At 36.9% G+C, this 19,254-nt stretch overlaps 1 protein-coding gene across 3 annotated transcripts in view; it reads left to right on the top strand.

Annotated features, from left to right (window-relative positions):
- LOC149610232 (uncharacterized) overlaps positions 1-19,254 on the top strand; it is a 43,868-nt gene that overhangs the window by 4,269 nt on the left and 20,345 nt on the right. Inside the window, exons 1-4 of one of the 3 annotated variants that reach the window (XM_089859153.1) lie at positions 2,734-2,818; positions 13,751-13,911; positions 15,608-15,760; positions 17,712-17,796. In XM_089859153.1, the coding sequence (XP_089715279.1) occupies positions 13,798-13,911; positions 15,608-15,760; positions 17,712-17,796 (352 nt within the window). In that variant the 5' untranslated portion in view covers positions 2,734-2,818; positions 13,751-13,797. Of the gene's footprint in view, positions 1-2,733; positions 2,819-10,831; positions 10,972-13,750; positions 13,912-15,607; positions 15,761-17,711; positions 17,797-19,254 lie in introns of those variants that run through there. The other 2 variants (XM_089859152.1, XM_089859151.1) reach the window with 2 other exon arrangements.

The following is a 19,254-nucleotide window of genomic DNA, read 5'->3' as shown; positions in this document are numbered from 1 at the left end:
TATTGAGCTGATTCAATTAGCGGGAGCGCAGTAATTAAATTCTAAAATAAAACTACGGGCATTCCTAGGCCTTAGGTCTCCCCTCACTTTCTCCCTGCCCCCCCCCAAACCGAAGAACCTTTTCCGAAAGAGGGGTTTTTCGGAGGAGAGAAAGGGTAAGGATGCTTTCGAACCAGGGGTAGAAACGAGGAAGGGAGGGTGACCCAACTCGGAGTTTTACTAAAGCTAGGGCCGAGGCTTAGAGGGATGCGGAAGGTGCCTGGGATGAGGGGGGCTGCATTCGCCTTCGTTAGAAAGAGGAGCAAAATGAAAGTGGAAGCTAGAAAAATGGATGGGGAGGACGGAGAGGATAGAAGGATGGAAAACACTTTTTGGGGAAAAAGATGAGGGGTATACCAAGGGGGACGAGGAAGATGGGGGGTCAATAAAAAGGGATATTCTTCAGTGTACAGCGACGTTAAAAATTTGCATAGATTCTCGCGTTTTCCAACCTAACTGGCCTTCCACCGTGGTGTAAAAATCCCTAGCATCCATACCCTGCCTACTCATCCTCCATTCCTGTTTTCCAAAATCCACATCCACATTTGCCTTTTCTTTCTTTCCCCTTCAATATGTTATTCGCCTTTTAATTGTTAATTCGTAAAAAGCTAGAGTGGGTTGATCTATAAAAACCCCAACACCGACGTTTTCTCTTCTCCAGCATCATCACGTAATTACTTCTTAAAATTTGTAAAGTTTCGTACGGACCCTAGGCTATCCCACTAGCTTTAGTTTTCTTCTCTTATTATTTTGCTTTTGCTTTTTCTTCCACGGGGTCTCTCTCTCTCTCTCTCTCTCCAGAAAAGGGGGAGGGGTCAACGCCGCCACCCAACCGTTCGGGATAGCCCCAACTGCCCCTTACTTCTTCTGACCAGCGCTGTACCATGGGATGAGGAGTAAAAATGTATTTTTACACTGCGCGGCCCGTTCCCTCACCCAAACCACCCTTAGGCAGGCCTTAACGTTGATGTCTGAGAGGAAAGGGAACTCTAGGTGTAGGGAGCCCACTAGTCAAGGGACGTGGAAAAAGGAGGGTATAAAACTTTCGCCGACTAGAGCTCACTGCGGCGAAGCTTACATAATTGATGGTATACAGATGCAAAACAGCAGGTGAAGCTTCTCTTAGGCCTTTGCCTAGCTGCCTTAGCCTTTAGTAAAAAGGAGCAAAAAGGGGGTGGAAAAACTAGGAGAAGAGGACTAGAGAAAAGTCGCGTTCCCGGCCCCGGCAGCTCTACCCCTGCGGTTTTAATTAAATTAAACAATGTAGCCGGCGTAATTAAAATTTCACATATTCCCCGCGTTCTGTCCTATCCCCCATCCCATACACCCTCTTTACCCCAGCGCCCTTCATTTCGCAAGGGTCTCAACTCTCTCTCTGTTCTCCCCACATCATCTCTCCCATTCTCTTTTTCCCAGAGTGACGATCTTACCCCCAACACGATCCACACTTCTCTCTAAGCCTTGGCTCGCTACTAGCTAGCTTCTCCTGATCTTTCACTCTATTTCTACTTTTATATTAACCGAAAAAGGAGGGAAAGAGATCGCGCGCGCGAGGATACTGTAGAAGCAAGGACCCAGGAAAAAGGGAAAACAACTGGGGGGAAAAACACTTTTCCAGTCTAAATCTTATGGCCTTACCTTTTTCGTCGCACTGTGTACGGGGTGGAGGGGGCGGAATTTTGCTCTCGCGACGCGTTTAACGAAATTAATGCCCACGTTTTACAGCTAGGGACTGAGCTAGAGAACCCCAAAGTCCTTCTTTTTCCTTTTAGTCTTATGGTTCGCCACTAGTTTACCAACGTAACTTATGAGTGGGACGCGTGTGCTTTCTGAGGGTCTAGGGGTGACCCTAAGTCCGTAGGGCATTTCAAAAACCCCCCTGTGATAGCTATAGCCGCTTTTCCTACTCTTTCTATACTAGCACGCGTGGACCTTACAACTTTTACTCGTAATTTTGTTATATACGACCATGCAGATCTTTTTAATGTCATCCACACTCTTAGGCTGGCTCCTGGACACTCGGTTTAGTTGATATATTTAGCTATACTGCACTTAAACCCCCTAGAGATATAAATAAATATGAAAATGCAAATTTGGCGTTTGAAGTTCAAGCCAAATTTTGAAAGGGTTTCGTTCAAACTAAAGGATGTTTTTTATGTAATTTAATTTTGGTAAATGTATACTAAAACGCTTATCTTTGGGCATATACTAATTTTCTTACAGTTTTTTCTTTCGCCTAAGGGCTCTGTCATTATCAATATTGTGAAGCATCAATATCAAGATGTAAAACTATGTATATATTCCATATGAAATTGCTCTTGATATTACCAGGCATAGATTTAATTTTAGAAGTAGGAATGGAGAACGGTTAGTATTTACTTCAGTCCGACTCATAACCCAGTATAGAGCCCCTCCCTCCAACACGTAACGAAAAGTTTAAATGATCTTATTGGCTCACTTAAACTACGTTTTGATGACGTTGCTGACGGGGACGGCGGAAAATACGTAATTCCTTTTTACCTCTCTCGCTCGCTATTTCAGTATCAATATTGTAAAACATCTATATCATGATGTAAAACTATGTATGTACAATATGAAATTTCTCTTGGTATCACCAATTAATTACTAATTAATATTGTAGGATGAAATGAATTAATTCTTGTCATGTGCAGGCGTTGCAATTACCCGAAACTTTATTACGCACTTGTGAATTAAAAATAAAAAACGCATGGACATTAGCGCGCAAAAACTAAATATACAGCGGACATTTAGCTTCAAGGTAAGCTTTTATTTAGCAGTTGGGAAAATAACTCACTTCTACTTCCCCTTCCTTTTGGTCTTCTTTTTTTTACTAATGTTGTCTGCTATTCCAAGCACTCTAACCAACTTTCTCTCTCTCTTTTAAAGCGCATTCTGCCCCTTAATAGCGTCATTTAAATTAGCCCCGGTTTTAATTTCGGATGCGTCTAGTTTCGCTTTCGCTCTTGGCTATTTTTTCCCCTTTAACTTAGTTTCTTAACGACATTTTACCAACCGACCTCCATCCCTACACGCTTTTGAAAACGTGAAAGTACAGAAGTAAATAACCGCTAAGTTCTCAAGACACAAACTTTCAATACCCTTGATATTATAAACTATGATGAAGGCTGTAGTAGTGTTGAAGATAAGACCGATAGTATAGTGTTGAAGATAAGACCGATAGTATAGTGTTGAAGATAAGACCGATAGTATAGTGTTGAAGATAAGGCCGATAGTATAGTGTTGAAGATAAGGCCGATAGTATAGTGTTGAAGATAAGGCCGATAGTATAGTGTTGAAGATAAGGCCGATAGTATAGTGTTGAAGATAAGGCCGATAGTATAGTGTTGAAGATAAGGCCGATAGTATAGTGTTGAAGATAAGGCCGATAGTATAGTGTTGAAGATAAGGCCGATAGTATAGTGTTGAAGATAAGGCCGATAGTATAGTGTTGAAGATAAGGCCGATAGTATAGTGTTAAAGATAAGGCCGATAGTATAGTGTTAAAGATAAGGCCGATAGTATAGTGTTGAAGATAAGGCCGATAGTATAGTGTTAAAGATAAGGCCGATAGTATAGTGTTGAAGATAAGGCCGATAGTATAGTGTTGAAGATAAGACTAATACTGCCGTCAAGTCTCTCTTTGAACTTTTTCAAACCATATATGGAACCTTGTTAGATCGTACAGTCCTGACATTGTTACTTCGCGTCAATATACTCCTGATAATCCCTATACTACCACCCTTATATGCTTCTGTTATAATGAGCAACCCAAAAAAATTATGAGATATTTTAACCCTCTTTAGTTTGAGCGGGAAAATTTCACCCGCGAATGAATTTTTTTTTGGGGGGGGGGGGATTCACATGTACATGTACATCTCTAAAGCCAGAGCAAGCACTTGGGGAGGAGGGGGGAGAGAAAGTCTATTTGAATTTTTAATTTACTTTTTTAATTAAATTAAAAAGCTTCGGTTAGGAGAGAGAACCTCTGAAATTTTGCCTAACGAGTGAGGAGAGAGAAGACAGGGGTGAGCTTGATATAACCCTCTTCTTACATGTATATAAAATAATGGCGGGAATTCTATATATATATGTTGCGTGCATGCCTATGTCTGACGTTTTTTTTTTTTTCAACTTCTCTCCAACGTTTTTCTCCGTATTCTCTCCATGCCGCCCCGTTAAATTTTAATTGAACCCGACGTGTTTTCAATTCATTATTAGGCTTAGCAAGTTCTCTCGCTTTCTCTTTCTATCGCTAATGAAATGGGTGGGTATGCTTTAGTTTTATTACATTTTGAAAATTAAAAAAATATATACCTATGCGGTATAAAATCATAAGTTTATGATCTAACCTCCCTAAGTCCCTATTCAACGCAAAATAATATTTGTCTACCCAATTGGAAACAAAAGAGTATGTAAGGAAGAGGAGTAGAAATATGGATGGTCTGGAGAGGTAAGATGTTTACCGTTTAACTTCCGGTATGCGCGTGCATCTTTATCTCTCCTCTTACTGGTTGTTATATGGTGAATAATACCATAGAAGGTACATTAAGAAAAATAATAAATATTTACTAATTAACTTCTAAATATCTTATCTACTGTAATTTGACAAATTGTAATTTACCTAACAGTTTCCAAATTGAGGCGCTTAGAGTCAAAATATTTTTGAGTAAAACCAGGGATAGATTTAATTTTAGAAGTAGGAATGGAGAACAGAGTAATCTGGGCGCGCGTCAAAGTCCCGGACCCCCTTCCACGGGAACGAGGGGTATGAAAGAAGAGGCGGGTCATAGCGACAGAGGTAAAAAGGAATTAAGTGTTTTTCGTCGTCCCCGTCAGCAACGTCATCAAAACGTAGTTTAAGTGAGACAATAAGATGATTTAAACTTTTCGTTACGTGTTGGAGGGAAGGGCTCTATACTGGGCTATGAGACGGACTGAAGTAAATACTAACCGTTCTCCATTCTTACTTCTAAAATTAAATCTATTCCTGGTGCTATTCAACGTTGAAGACTTACGTTCATATACTTATGACAAACGTATTGGGTACCCATGTGGAAACAAAGGGTATGTGTGATTTCACATTCCTAACACAGGTTTTATTATCTCTTACTTAAGGTACTATGCAACGTTGTACACTTACGTTCATATACTTATGACAAACGTATTGGGGGAATTAATGTTGAAAGCTTTTTAATTTAGAAACATTTTTTTTCTTCTAAAGACAAGTCTACATCGGTGTTTTAATTTTGGGTCCTTGTAATTTTCAAATCTCGTGATTTTAAGTCGTAATTTACGTTTTGGGAAAGCAAAATTTAATTTTAGCTTTTTATTAGCAAAAGATTAAATGGTTATACGAATTATGTTGTCCTGTTATGTTACGAAATTAAACGAGCGCTTAACTGACCCCCTTAATTGGCGTGAATTTTTGTACGGACGTGTTTTAAAACACGCTTTTGACTTTTGAAGTTTCGCCGGTATTAAAAATGGGAGTGCCTAAATGTCTAAATGGACTTTCTTATCTTTAATATATAACTTTAAAATTTATTATTATTATAATTTTTTTGTAATATTTGGCTTCAGGGCTGCAGTTTTAATTTTTATTTTAATTAACGAAATATTTAAGGTTTAAATTAGCAAAAAGGGGCGTGTATTCGTTTTAATTTATTCCAAAAATCTATTAGATGAATATTTTAGGTTCAGAACATAATTTTGTAAAAAAAAATTAATATTTTTTTCACATCTTACTGTCTCCAAGGCCTAGTTGATCTTTGTGCCACTGGACAGAGGACTACTTAATCTATCACGTGTGACATTCTCAAACGGTTTCTCCTTAGCATTTAAATTTCAAGTATTTTGACGTCTCAAATTCCAAATATTCTCTTTTACCAGGCTTGGACTGACAATATATCTCATTAAAACGAATTTAAGTAATTTTCCAATTACATAAAATAGGCACTTTCCATTCCTTTTCGTAGACTAATGTCTAGGGCCTTGGTCATTGAAAAATGAAATTTTTGTATAAGCGATCGAAATTTTAACGAACCTTCAAACGCTAATTAACATAAACTTAAAGCCCAAATAAACACTACATCAAAAAGGCAGGTAGCCTATTTCATTCATTTTTGTAGACCACTGTGTGCCTCACCTATTCTTAAGCCTTGGTCATTAAAAATGCAATTTAAAAGCACTCTAACTAAAACAGTTCTAAAGTCCTCCATATAAATAAATTCAACCTTTGCGGAAATTATTCGAGATAAAATTAATCTCAAACAGTCAAGCTGGCAAGTATGCAAAATAGGTTCTATATAGTTTAAAGATTGCACTTTCACTGTAATTGCTTAGTTAATGCCGGTGTGCGTGACCCCTTAAAGCTGGTTTCACCCGACAGCGGTCATAGTTCGTATACTAAACCTCCATATGTCGGGTTTGGTTTTTAGGATTAAATGTTTTTTATTATTATTGTTCTTATATAAAACGTAAGCCGGGGTCATTTTTAATAGGGCTCGAAATTTACGATTGCTTGATAGGAATTTTATGAAGGGTGCGGTCCTCTCTCTTCTCCCTTGTCGCTCTTTTGAACTGAACAGAGTTCACTCTATAATATTGGAGTAAATAATCGGAGGAGTTGAAATTGTTTTCATTTTTTACCAGAAAGGTTTTTGTTGTTAAATAGAACGTTAGCTGTTCCCTAACAAGAGTGCAAAGATCTTTTTCAAAAGTCGATTTGGAGGGGGGGGGGTGTAAAATTTAGTCTAATGTTTAGCAACTTTGTTGTCTTAAACAAAAATATCATTAGTTATGTCTTCAAACAATATGGACCAAATATGGTGAAGTCCAATCTAACGTCTTTGGGTCTAAAAACCCAATCAATGTTCCGTTTTAACCCTAAATTGAGCAGGTTATTGCCCCCTTCCTTAAATGAAAAGGGTCTGAAGAGAGTATTAGACGTGTATGTCTATTGGATCCCTAAAGGTTTTTCGTCAACTATGAATCTCATTGGTTTAAATCCAGGGATAGAGTAATATCGACGATAGTAAGCTCCGACCAATTCGCCATTTTGAGGGGTAATATTTATCACAACCTCTATAGCCACTAGAGGGTGCTATAGGGGATGAGTTCATCCATTTTATGGCACGCACCAGTGACGTATCATCGCCCATACTAAATACAACTCTATTGGCATTTATTCCTGACTTTAAAATAATATATCAAATCACCCTTTTTTAATTATTTCCCAGGTTTATTGTACATTTAGTCTCATTCCCCCCCCCTCCCCCAGTTTTTTCCCGCCAAATTACAAAATGGCATTCGACTGAGGCGCGCGCCCAAATTTCTATTTTCCTCAAAAACTACTCTCTCCAATTAGAACTTATGTTCAGCCCTCCACCCCCACACCTGGTGGTCACCTTTCTACCCGCGATTCCACTACTACTGGTTCTTCCATTCCCATTTTTTGATAGTTAATGAGGAAATGCTTTTATCAAACTTCTAATTTTGATGAAAATAAACAGTCAGCGATTATAAAAGGTTGTCCTTTTTTTACTCTTCACTTTATAGGGGGGGGGGGGACTGATATTCATTTCACTATTTAAACAAGGACAGTCTAGGTTTATTTTATGAAATAGGGAAGTTTACTCCATTGAATCAACTTGTTAGACGGACGAACTAGAAGTGGTGGTGCTGGTGGTGTGGTAGGGGGAGTTAGGGAATAATAATTACTCAAGCTCATTTTGTGATTAAAAATTTTCGTGCTTTAGGCCTTTGCGCGGTGCTTTTATTCTTTATAATCGTAACCCCCTCTGCTTGAATTCATTCTATGACCTCCTTACCCCTTCTTCTTGCCCGGCCCTTCTCTGGCTTTTCACCCGCGGCTTAGTGTGGTTTTAACTATATATTTTTCCACCCCATATTTGTATTTTTAACGTTTTAATAAGCCTAAGTACTTTTGACAAAATGAACCACCCTCGTCTAGCTAGTATTGTTATTAGAAAGGAGGGTTTTTTATATTGCGTCACTCGTTTCTACGAATGCGACGTAATTGGGAAGTGTTTAGTTTAGGAATATAGTAATGGAATATTTGAAGTTGTAATGTAATTAAATTTAATTTAAATTAAAGAATTATTAGTATAACTCTTTACAAAAATCAGGGGTGTTAAATTGAGTTTGGTGTTTAAGCACCTTTGTTTTCTTAAGATAGATTAACATCCGGTATGTGGTCAACAAAGACATCAAACCATGAGGACTGGTAGCGTTGAAGTCCTATTTAAAGTCTTTGTATCCATATAACGTCTTAATCAGACGATATTGCGCCCCATCCTTTGAAAAGCGTCTATTTCACATCATTAACAGTTAATTTCATATTCAATTTAATTTTTAAATTGATTAAGCAAAATTTATTTGAATATCTCTATGCATTGTGGTGATGCAAAGGGAAGCCATCTTATAGGCGCAAACCATCCCATGTATTTTCAATCAGCCCCTGTAGAAATGTTTACCTTACAACACACCCGTGTTCAAGGAAAAACCATCTTACAGGCGACTATGGTGTTTTTATTTATTTATTTATGGACTGGTTTATTCATCAACGCCCCGCCCAAACTACTTAACCTACAAAGCTGAAATTTTTTATAGACGTTACTCATAGTTATTAGCCACTCTGTACGAAATATTTTAGTAATCCGTAGCCATCTTTTAAAATGGCGGCCCAAAATGTACGAAAACCAAATTAACTTCCTGCAATATCATTTCAATCCATATGCTTTTAAATATAATTGTACTGTAACAAATGATAAACAATGTAACTTTCCCCGATACTTTTAAATTGTGTAACATAAATCGAAACCCTTAAAACAATAACGTATAAAATCTAAATAGTTTTTGATACATCATTTCCCACTTTTAAAAAATAAAATAAAAACAAGAACCGCTGTAATATCCAATATTTCGTAACTCCCATATTGTCCGGTACAACTACGTACTATAAACTTTAGGAAATGAGCGTTATTTTCATTCTGTTTTTTTTTTTTTTTAATAAATCGTTGTACGATCAGGTACGAGCAGAGGGGGAAAAAAGGTCAAGTATTTCCCAAGCTATCGAGAGAAAATATCTTTTCTAAATTATAGTCTTTTAAAAATTGCTATCAACGTTTTTTTTCTTTTATATATATTTAAGTTATATATATATATTTTTGGGGGAACCTTATAAGTTTCTGGCGTAGTTCCTTCGCGTTCAATTTAGTCAAAACACGAGAATACTTTTATTGTAAAATCGAAATTGCCTTAAACTAGGCAAAAAAAAAAAGAAGAATAGATTTATTATCAACCATAAACTCTTAATATTGCTTTTATTTTTTTTTTGAAAAATGTTTTAGTCAAGAAAGACTATATGTTATTGCGTGATTACATATTCAAGGTACAATCTTCCGTTTCGTGTTTTTGATATAAAATATTTATCCTTATCGAAAAGTATTTGAATTATTGCCATTGGTAATTATCAGAAGTTTATTATATGGGAGTACTAAGAAGAATATGCTTTATACTGTGTCCGGCGTTGGTGATGAAAAACTCCCTTTTTTAGTACACGTGGGGTTGAAATTTTGCTCCCTTCAAAACTCGAGAGGGTATGAGATTCAGGAGAGGAAAATTTTTGTAAAAGGGTTTTGACGTCACTATAAATATATCCTATCAAATTTAAAAAACATTTACCAGCCTCTGCTTGTATCTATTTTTTTTTAACCAGAATGATGTTTTCCCCCGTCCCCCTTTGCGTTCTCATTACCTCTAACTAAAATGGCAACGCCCCTTTTAGCTAAAGGAACGTTTTTTATTTATTTTTGGTTTTTCGGCAGACAAAAATTGAAAAGTCCGCATAAGCGCGCTGCGGTCGCGGCGATAGAAAATTTCATCGCCAATGCCAAGGGTTTCAAATGTGAACTTTGTTTATGGTTATAAGCTTCTGTGAGGAAAATAGGTTTTTTTTTGCGAGAACGTTTTTAAAGGTTCAACGATCTTGTTTTATGTAAATATTCCTTGAGATTTAGTTTCAGACATAAGTATCAAATTAGGAAATTAGCAACAAAGAAACGGTTACTCGCCCCCCTCCATAAATTAACTCCTGTTACATATCCCATAAGTTAAAGGTATTTCCATAAAGGGCTTATATATAAAATAAAGCTAATAATATGTATATATATATAGAAACCCTTGGAAAAATATCAGGCGTGAAATATGCTAATAAAGAGTGAACGAGAGTTTGATATGGCTCGTCATTTAGAAGATAGAGGAACCCATCTTCTCTCTTTCTCTCTCTCATCCCCATTTTCCTCTCTGTTATTCTCTTTAGAGAGAGATGGAGAGAAGTTACGTGAATCATTGACATTCTCGCATAAATATTGATGATACAATCATTTTGGCTTGTAAGTTCTGTAGTTAGTTGCTCCTCTAGTTCAGAAGCATAGAAGTTATTCTTTGTATGGTTTTCTTAATACTGTCTTTCTTCCACTTATCAGAGTCCTCTTTTCTACAGCCTTTGAGCGGCTTTCAAGACACCAAAATTCCCAGTTTGGTATAATGTGTAATATTTTTTAAGTTAAATCATATTTAAACCTAATAAGATAGGCAAACCTATGTTTCTATACACGTATTTATTTTTTACTTCTTCAGTAGTTTAGTTCCCTTCTATCCTGCTTTAAATTTATTCCCTATTTCGACTTCACCCCTGGCCTTCCTTGTTTTTACGCGCTACGTGACGTGTTTAATCCGTTTATGATAGGTTATTCGCTGGGAATGAGCGCCTGGCTTTTCTGCGCAACAGTTTACGCTTGAAGGAGAGAGGTGACATAGAGCAGCTATCTCCATACCTCTAACATCTACTGCATCCTCGGTGGGGAAACGTTTTGGTAGGGTTGTAAGGTACGAAAATGTCGACAATACATAACCCCCTGTGTCTTAGAAATAGAAGCTAATTCATGAGAACTATCTTCTATTTTAAAATGGCGCTAGGCGCCAGCACTTAACAATCCCCTACCAAAAATAGGGGCGTGGCCATGGTACTGTGGTAGACTATCATTTCCACACAGAACCCACCAACATTTTAACTCCATCTCACCTCTCTCTCTATTCCAATGTTTATGGGAAGGCTATGGAATCCTTTCCACGTTGGTATACACCGTCATACTCGTGAAATGATTAAATAAACTCATAATTGACGTCGTAAACTGGAAGGCGTCAGCTTCAAACCGCCACTTATTAATTACGAGAAAAATCTTTCATTTTAAACACGCCATCGGGCAAGATTCTCCTTTTTTAAAAAAAGAATACGAAAGATGCGGCTAAACAGCTAAACGAGTGAAGAGAGAGAAAGAGAGAGAGAGAGAAAAGTTGAACGGGGCTGTTTACAAGCCAGCAGCCTCTTTAAGCTCTTAAGGGATTTTAGAAAGGCTTCAACCGTCGTCTCGCACTCTTTTCTCTTTCTCTCCCATCTTCCTCTTTAACACTCTCTCCCTCCTCCCCTTTTTAAATCTTTTGACAAGAGAAATTTAGAAGGGGAAAATCCCCCTTTAGCTCGGCTCGGTGATGATGGTGGTAGTGGTGGTGATTTTTGAAGCTGTTTTCGGATCCGCGACGACACTTTGTGTATGTGTTTTGCGTATATGGGGATGTGTGCCAATTGCTCCTTTAATTAATACGATTTTTCTGCTCATTCGCTTTTTGAAATATGACTTCAGTCTCGTATTTGTATGACCCCCGTTTCGGGGTTGAAATGATGTAACTCTTTAAAATTGGGGTTTGTTTTTGGGAAAATTGTGATTCGATACGGGATTTTTCGCGCCAAAAGCCAATGGGGCAAGAATTAATTAATTAATATCTTTATAAAATTTTCGTGTTGCTTCTCTATTACGAACTCTATGCGCATGTCCTTGGCGGAATAGCTTACAATAACTGTAATCGACTAATCTAAAATTGACACTTGAATCTGCCATGAAACTATAAATCCAAGAGAGTTCAAGATTTTGTGAAAAAATTGCAGTTAATTGGCTTTATTAGTTCTCATTAAAATTATTGTGCTAGAAATTCGTGACCTTTTCCTATTAAACTTCTGGTGTTTTTTTCATCTAATTGATCCACAACTACCCCGAAAATGGTACAAATTAAGATTAAAGTATATATGGTTATTTATTGGTGTTAAATGCAACGCGCATTAAAACTATATACAACTTTGTAGGTTATAACGACATCATGAAGTAAATTTTGACCACTGATACAAAAGTTACAAACTTCCAAGATTTCATTTAAATTTGACTCACGACACTTTAGCTTTAATTTTGACCACTGATACAAAAGTTACAAACTTCCAAGATTTCATTTAAATTTGACTCACGACACTTTAGCTTTAAATACTTCCAATAGCCTCGTACCCTTTTTAAGGGCTTACCATCCATTTCACCCCGATTCTTACTTTGTTTTATTTTTCCATAAATTTTTAAAAATTGGACTGGTGCGGTGTAAGAAGAGGGGTTCGCATTTAAAACAGATTTGTCGTTGTTGCTATATACTCGCTTCAAATGCGGGGAATGAGGGAGAGAGATTTTATTTCTCTCTTTTCTCTCTCTCTATCTTTTCTATTTCTCTTTGTCGTTGAATTTATTTAATTTGCCTTTTTGGAGTTTTGTTCATTTGTTATTTTTGTCTTCACGGTGCGCTGCTTTTAAAAGGGGGATACTTTTCCTCTAAATTATATTGTTAACATTGTTTTTATATCCAGTGTTAAATTGAATTTATTTGAACAAGCTGTAGTTTAATTCAATTCAATTCAATTCAATGAAATTAGTTTATCTGTCCCATAGTTTGTTTTAGGGTTTGTTCAGGGCTTACTCGTATGGATAGAATGTCAAATATTTCGTTTAATACGACGATTAGTATATTCGGTATTTAGAAATTATTAAACATTCAAGGGAAGGTGAATCTATTGTGGGGTAATCGTGTCTTCAAATATAAAGTCTGGCATAATTTAAGGGGGATGTCCTTTGTTTTGAGTCGAAAATGCAATTTCTATGACATTTTTTTTCGTCCGGGCCAGCACTGTTTTCGAGTTACGATTTGAGTGTTTTAGGGATGACCCCTTAATTTAATTAGATATCATTGTCTCAATCAGTTTCTTAAATAAATTGAAGGGGTCATCCGTAAAATACTCTAATCTTAACTTGAAAACAGTGGCCCGGACGACAAAATGTCATGAAAGTTACATTTTCGACTCATAATCGCAGCAAAGGCCCAACATCGTCCTCAAATATAAATAAGATCAATTAGAAATGAAACCTTAATTTAAAGTAAACACCTTATTAATTATTTTAAATTAATCTCCATTTTAATTACTCACGCCATATCATAAATATTTAAATTAAGATTCTAAAGATTAAATACTGAAATTAAAACTTTTATGACTAACCCCTGAATAGAAACAATCAGAGTTTTATCTTTGAAGTTATATTTTGAAATATTTAAAAAAGAAATTTGTAAAAAAATTTCTTTTTTACCATTCAACCTTGCCACAAAAAAAATTACATTGTTCAATGATTGGCTGTCTCGTATCACGTGATGATACGGAACCCGAAAAAAGTTGCGTTCCCATCATTAGCGCGCTAGCAACCAACGACTGAAGTTCACCCGTATTTTATGCTTCTTAATTTAGTTTCGTTGCATTGGACCGAAGTCACCGAAGTAAATTTTAACCCTAAAATGATGGAAGCTGAAGATGAAACCCCAACGAGTTCAACAACAGGACAACAACAACGCCTTAAGAAGAGAAAAAGCACCAAATCAGAGACGACTACCAAGAAAATAGCCAAAAAGGTACTTTTAACCCTAAATATATCGTGTATCAATGTTTCTATTGCTACAAATACCTTATTTAGACTGTAATAATATATTAATAAGTGTTGTGTTTTGTAGACCAAATAGTATTTTATCGACAGTAGGTCAAATCATATGTATTATACTTTATTATCGTGTAGGCCTATTAACTTTTTATCTATCCACAAATAAAGACGGGAGATCAATTAATGGCGCGCAGTATGTAACGGACGATGCTACTAGTTAATTCAATAAATGCTTTAAGACACGTTTGAGATCCTTTATTGAAAGCACGGCCCAATCCTAACAATTGGTTAATTGTTTAATGCATGCTGAATTTAGCTATACTTAAAATAGGCCAACTGTTAATTAGGATGCTAAACTACATAGTTTGTTACCTTTGCCTTCATAGTTACTAAAAAAATGTTGTCTCATACGTGCTATGTGCTCTGTTTCTCCAATACTTTTACCTTTTTGGTTTATCGAACAAACTCCTTGTCATTTCAGTAACGATTTTTTGTCGGCAAACTAAGAAAATAAAGTCGTAACTTAACATTAAGACGTCAAAACTTAAATTGAATAGTCCGTCATCGTATATTTATCGAAATTGTTAAGCGGTAAAGTTGCTTCGCGTCTTGAATGCTAAGTATCGACATTTTCGAAAGAAAAAAAAGAAAAGAAACCGTTTTCAACATCATAACGCCTTGTTAAGACGGCAGTTTTATGGAAATAAACTTGTCTCTGCCTGTTCTTGCAAAATTGACGGATTGAAGTTAGGGAAAAAAGGACGATCTAGGCTTGTAACTTCGATCTTTCAATATTTGACTCCCTCCCCTATTATCGAACACTTTCTAACTCGTTTAAATTCTAATTTGAAACGTGATCGGACTCGGTTAAAGACTTAAAAGGACACTTAATTCTGAAGGAAGAATTTTATGAGCTTGTTATCAAGGAATCGCCAAATAAATTGAAATTTTCATTTCATCTTGATAAAACTCCATGTTCAATAACAAAGAGCTTTTTAATATTTCACTGGTTATGAGAATGATGTAGTTGCGTGTGTATTATTGAACACATGTTGTTCTTCAATTAATAACATGTACAGGGTGTTCTATGGGTGATTATGAGTCGAAAATTTAATTAATATGATATTTTGCGCTAAGAGTAACCGTTTACTAGTTATTTTTGAATTTTTTTACGGATGGTCCCTTAATTAAATTTAGGGGTTATCCATAAAACCATTCGATCATGGCTTGCAAACGGTGACCTTTTGTACTCTTTCACCCGTAAAACCCCGTGTACCTCGGGCCTAACGCATCCTTTTGGAACACCCAATATAAGTTAGATTATGGCATTACAACCCAAGAAGATTATTGGCGCTAGATACATCTTGTTACGAACGTGTTAGCTAACTTCATACATCACGTGTACATTAAACCAAGGCCTACGTATGAAATATTCAATACTTTAACCCCGAAAAAGGTCGATTTAGGGTCGAAACTGTAGTTTAACCCTCGGTAACCTTTTAATCAAGGTTGATGGAAGTAACGAAATCTTTCCGCTTGTCTGATAATATTTCTGATCATATTTCTCGTCGTAGGCTAACGCGTGTACTAACCCTAACTCAGTCCTCAATATATATACGACGTTGCACTTACATATCTTGAAAACTAACTCTTGTCAACGGCCGTTGCAGGCGACGGAGACTTTCAGCCGGGAGGAATTGAATTTGCGGCTGGATTTGCACCCCCTGAGTCACTACGTTTCCGACCGCGATAACTTGGTGGATCAACTCTTCACCATCCTTTCCGGAGACCAACTTCAAAAGATGATCCCCGCCACTCTACAGGTATTTATACGTTTCTATATCAATTCTGGCCTATTTTAGTCTACAGGGTGTTTCACTAGGGATAAGGCACCCGGTGTTTCTTGCCAGGCCGTCGGGATATTTTTGATAGTTTTAGGGCCGCCATGACTACAAAATCGAAGTCTAAAAGCCCTAAGGCTCAGCTAAGGGATATAGGCAACCATTGTATTAAATATTAGTGAAATCGATTGAAATGCACGGATGTTATTTTACGTTTATGGCCGCCATTTTTCAAGATGGTGGTGGATTGGAAAAATATTTTTTTATTGTGTACCTACTACTTAAGGGTAACGTCCCTGCAAAATTTCAGCTTCATATATAAAGCGGTTTAGCTGTGCGTTGATTATCAGTTAGACATTACTTTGACTTATTCATTAAAATTGCATGTTTTCAATAATTTTTCTGAGGACGAGCTAAAACAGCACCATGGTGATAGTCTCACCGCTCTTAGCTTCAACAGTGCCGTGAAATTTCAAAGGACATTGATAGACTAGATCCTAAGTTTCCTTCTCGTGACGCAGTTTTTTGAACCGCTAGTTTTCCCATCTTCTATGAATTAAGGGTTTATAAAATCGGTGGGTCATTCGATTGACTATAATTAAGTTGTGGAAATAATGATTTCCTTCGGTACAGTCATCGAGTTATAAACTTACTGGCACCTTAAAATTTAACTCAAAGTTAAGAATGTTTATTATATATAAATCATTGAACTATTATTATATGGGGTGTTTCTGATAAGTCTGCCATAAATTAAATGGTGCGTTCTTTGGGTCAAACTGAATGGAAAGTGTCGCAAAGAACATGGGACTGTCTACAACATTTAGTTACGGTTCAATATGGGCTCCCAAACATTGATTGGTCCCTATAACAAGGAAATATAGTCACACATGTTTAGCTTTACTTTACCAGCGTACGCACAGTTCTACCCATTTAATATTAGACACTTCTGCTAGATAAAGGTTCGATAACGTTATATTGAAGTCTGATATGTCTCACTCCACACCATTTCCTTGTTTTAGGCGCCAATCAATGTTTGGGATGCCCATGCTTTTTTGACACATTCCGCTCAGTATGACCGTAAGAACAAACCCTTCAATTTATGGCACCCAGTGTAATGGAGTTAAATAGTACAATTAATGTATTTTAGCGGCGTGAAAAATATACCAAAAGTTAAGAGGTCATTTCAATTATTTTCTGCTTAAATGTTGTGTTATTGAATACAATCTCTTCACGGTTGTTATTGAAAACAATTTAAAAGACATATAGATATGTACTGCGCACACCCTGTCGATTCTAGAGACATCATCGTTTCCGTGCACCGGGGCAACCCACGTACGTTTCATCGCGCGGCAGATCCCCCTTCATCGGTCTCGTCATCGAAATTACAACTTCACCCCCATCAACATCCCCGCTTCAAAATTGTCGGGTTTCTGTATACCACCGTATTCGCGTGTTACCTAATTAATAAAGTCGAAGGTAGGGATGGGTTAGCTTTTCATTAACTCTGTTAAGTAGTTTCTCCGCATCACCTAGCGTGCTATCATTCATGGAGACTTCCCGTACACGCGGAACGGGGAACTAGACAAGCCCCGTGCACCATGCAACAACCTTTAACATCACATCACTTCCCTTCCATTCATTCTTTTTATACTCACGTGCCGAGCTAGCGGCTAACCAACCCCCCTTTTCTAATTCAAAGTTTTAAATTGAATCTAAAAATTTTCAAGAAGTTCTCCCCCCATCGCTGTTGCATACCGCCTAATGAACTTCTCGTAATTAAGTAATTTAAATTTTGTAACGACGCTCTCTCTCTCTCTTTCTCTCTCGCGCTAGGCCGGAAATTTACAATTAGGGCTTCTAGTTTTTCACTAATTTAATTTCATTTTGTAATGTAATTTCTAAGTTTTAAATTTCTCGTCTTTGATATATATAGAGTTATTCGCTAACTGAAATTCGAGAGAGAGTTATGTTGGAAGCCAAGAAGTACAAGAATGAAGAAATCTTAAAGATCATTCACGGTAAGATTGATTACCTTTTTTCAAATTGACGCTTCTGAAGCAGAGTCGAATTCTTCAATTAAGTTAATTAGCGTTGTTATAATGCCTTAAATAGGTTTTGGGTAAAATATAATTCTCATAACGATGACACGAAAAATAGTTATTTCGTAAGTGTATTTGCTTTGCAACACCAGGCAGTGTTGAAGCGCAGCCTACATTCAGGGGATATGCTATACGGTTCAAGTTCAAAACATTGTCGCATTTTAGGACTCAAATTTAGATAGAGTACATTCCAATGCGTTTTAAGATGAAAATGAGAACTTTATCTTAAAAATCTGATACGTAGCTCCTATCTCAAAATTTGTTTTTGAGACCAACTTAGTTAAATATCTAACTAATTAAACATTAAGGACCCGCAATACTCGCGATACTACTGGGATTTCAAACGGGACCAAAGAGCCAACAGAAAACGGATACCATATCTTTCAATGCTTTTTAAGTTGAAAACCAGGCAGGCTTCCGCATTACTTAAAATTCTAATTTGTAGCTGAGCACCGTCTTGAAATTTTAATTTGGAGACCGACTTCGTTAAAAATCTAACTAATTAAACATTTTAAAAGGAGGACACTCAATAGAAGAGCAATTATCCTTGTCCTTTTTCAAAATTTTAATTTGAAAACCGACTTAGTTAAATATCTAAGTAATTAAACGTTAAGGACATCCAATAGAAGTAATTGTCAATCTGTCCCTATCTTCTGAATCCTACTGGGATTTTAAACTGGGTACAAGAGCCAATAGAATTTTTTGAAAACTGATACCATACCTTTCAATGCGTTTTAAGTTTTATTTTTAAACCGACTTAGTTCAATATATATTTAAACATTTAAGGACCCTCAATAGATGAGCAATTATCCTTGTCCCATCTCAAAATTTAAATTTGGAAACCGACTTAGTTAAATATCTAACTAATTATACATTTAAGTACGAGGACACTCAATAGAAGAGCAATGCAATTATCCTTGTCCTCTTAGTAATTGTTACCCTGCATCCCAATCCTGCAGCGCGATTCCACTTTGACTTTTAACGGGATGGAAGCAACAGCTTGGCGATAGAGGGGAAAACTTTTCGTCCCGGATACGGGGGTTCTCCGATACTTTACTCCGGTCGCTCCTTGCTGGAGAGGAGATTCCTCGGTAACCTCTTTTCCCTTCCTTAACTTTTACTATTCCGCCGCCCACCATGCACGACCGATCGGAAAAGTCCGCCCGTCTGCCCCGCCTAAAAGAGCCCCCCGAACCATCCATTCACCACCACCACCACGCGCCACTTTATAATACTGGACCCGAAAGGAGACTTACGTAACGAAAGGGGGAAACCCAACCAAAAAAAAAAAAAAATCCCGACGGTGTAAGAGCTAGATCAAAGACCCGATTACGTGAGGGTACTTGCTACTATAGGTGAGCTATAAAAAAAGGGGTT

Source organism: Phalangium opilio, unplaced genomic scaffold, assembly GCF_054372755.1.
Source record: "Phalangium opilio isolate 3A_F unplaced genomic scaffold, DU_Popi_V2 ptg000329l_1, whole genome shotgun sequence".
Classification (NCBI taxonomy): Eukaryota; Metazoa; Arthropoda; class Arachnida; order Opiliones; family Phalangiidae; genus Phalangium; species Phalangium opilio.
Note: the sequence above shows the minus strand (reverse complement) of the source record. Positions and strands in the feature narration are given on the sequence as shown.